Source organism: Daucus carota, chromosome 2, assembly GCF_001625215.2.
Source record: "Daucus carota subsp. sativus chromosome 2, DH1 v3.0, whole genome shotgun sequence".
In the NCBI taxonomy this organism is placed as follows: domain Eukaryota; kingdom Viridiplantae; phylum Streptophyta; class Magnoliopsida; order Apiales; family Apiaceae; genus Daucus; species Daucus carota.
The window spans coordinates 54,239,012-54,239,664 of NC_030382.2; the positions used below are offsets into that span (position 1 = coordinate 54,239,012).

The 653-nt window shown below is 48.7% G+C and overlaps 1 protein-coding gene across 1 annotated transcript; it reads right to left on the reverse strand.

Annotated features, from left to right (window-relative positions):
* Positions 1-203: 203 nt before the first annotated feature.
* On the reverse strand, positions 204-653 carry LOC108208041 (ethylene-responsive transcription factor 12). Its single transcript, XM_017378516.2, has one exon. It carries the CDS (start codon positions 651-653, stop codon positions 204-206), a length of 450 nt encoding a protein of 149 aa, XP_017234005.1.

A 653-nucleotide genomic window follows, 5' to 3' on the forward strand; every position in this document is an offset into this window, starting at 1 on the left:
ACATGTCCAACAACCATGTTTACTAGGCAAGTTTGCTTATGTTTTCTCGCCTTCCGATGGTGTTTCACTACGATGTTTCATTACGAACAAGTAAACAACTCACTAATAAACATGTTAATTATACAAGAGTGAAATATATACTACTCCACCGGATAACATGAGTACATGACCTTGAAAAAAGAACACAAATGAAACCCTACTACTTATGCAAGCCACGTAGGTGGAGGCTCGTTCAAATCTATAGGCAACCCTCGGCGCACAATCCCTAAATATGCCGCCGTTTCCGAACTCTCCAGCAACGGAGTTTCACCGTGAGCATCCCCATCACGGCGGCTCACACATCCCGAGACACTAGCGTTTTCTCCAGGGTCCTTGATAATAGATGTCTGTAGAAACTCTCCCATAACCCACCGAGGATCGGACGGCAAGTTAAGATCAAGAGACGCCCCGAGTTCCGGCGCCGGAAAATTAGTCTTGGCTTTCGGACCTCTAAGTGACCTGGCGGCGCCGTCGTATGCTAGCGCAGCTTCCTCCGGCGTGTCGAAAGTGCCTAGCCAAACCCTAGTTTTCTTCCACGGGTCACGTATTTCGGCGGCGTAGCGACCCCATGGACGCTTTCTGACTCCTCTGTAATGAACTTCTCTGGACGACAT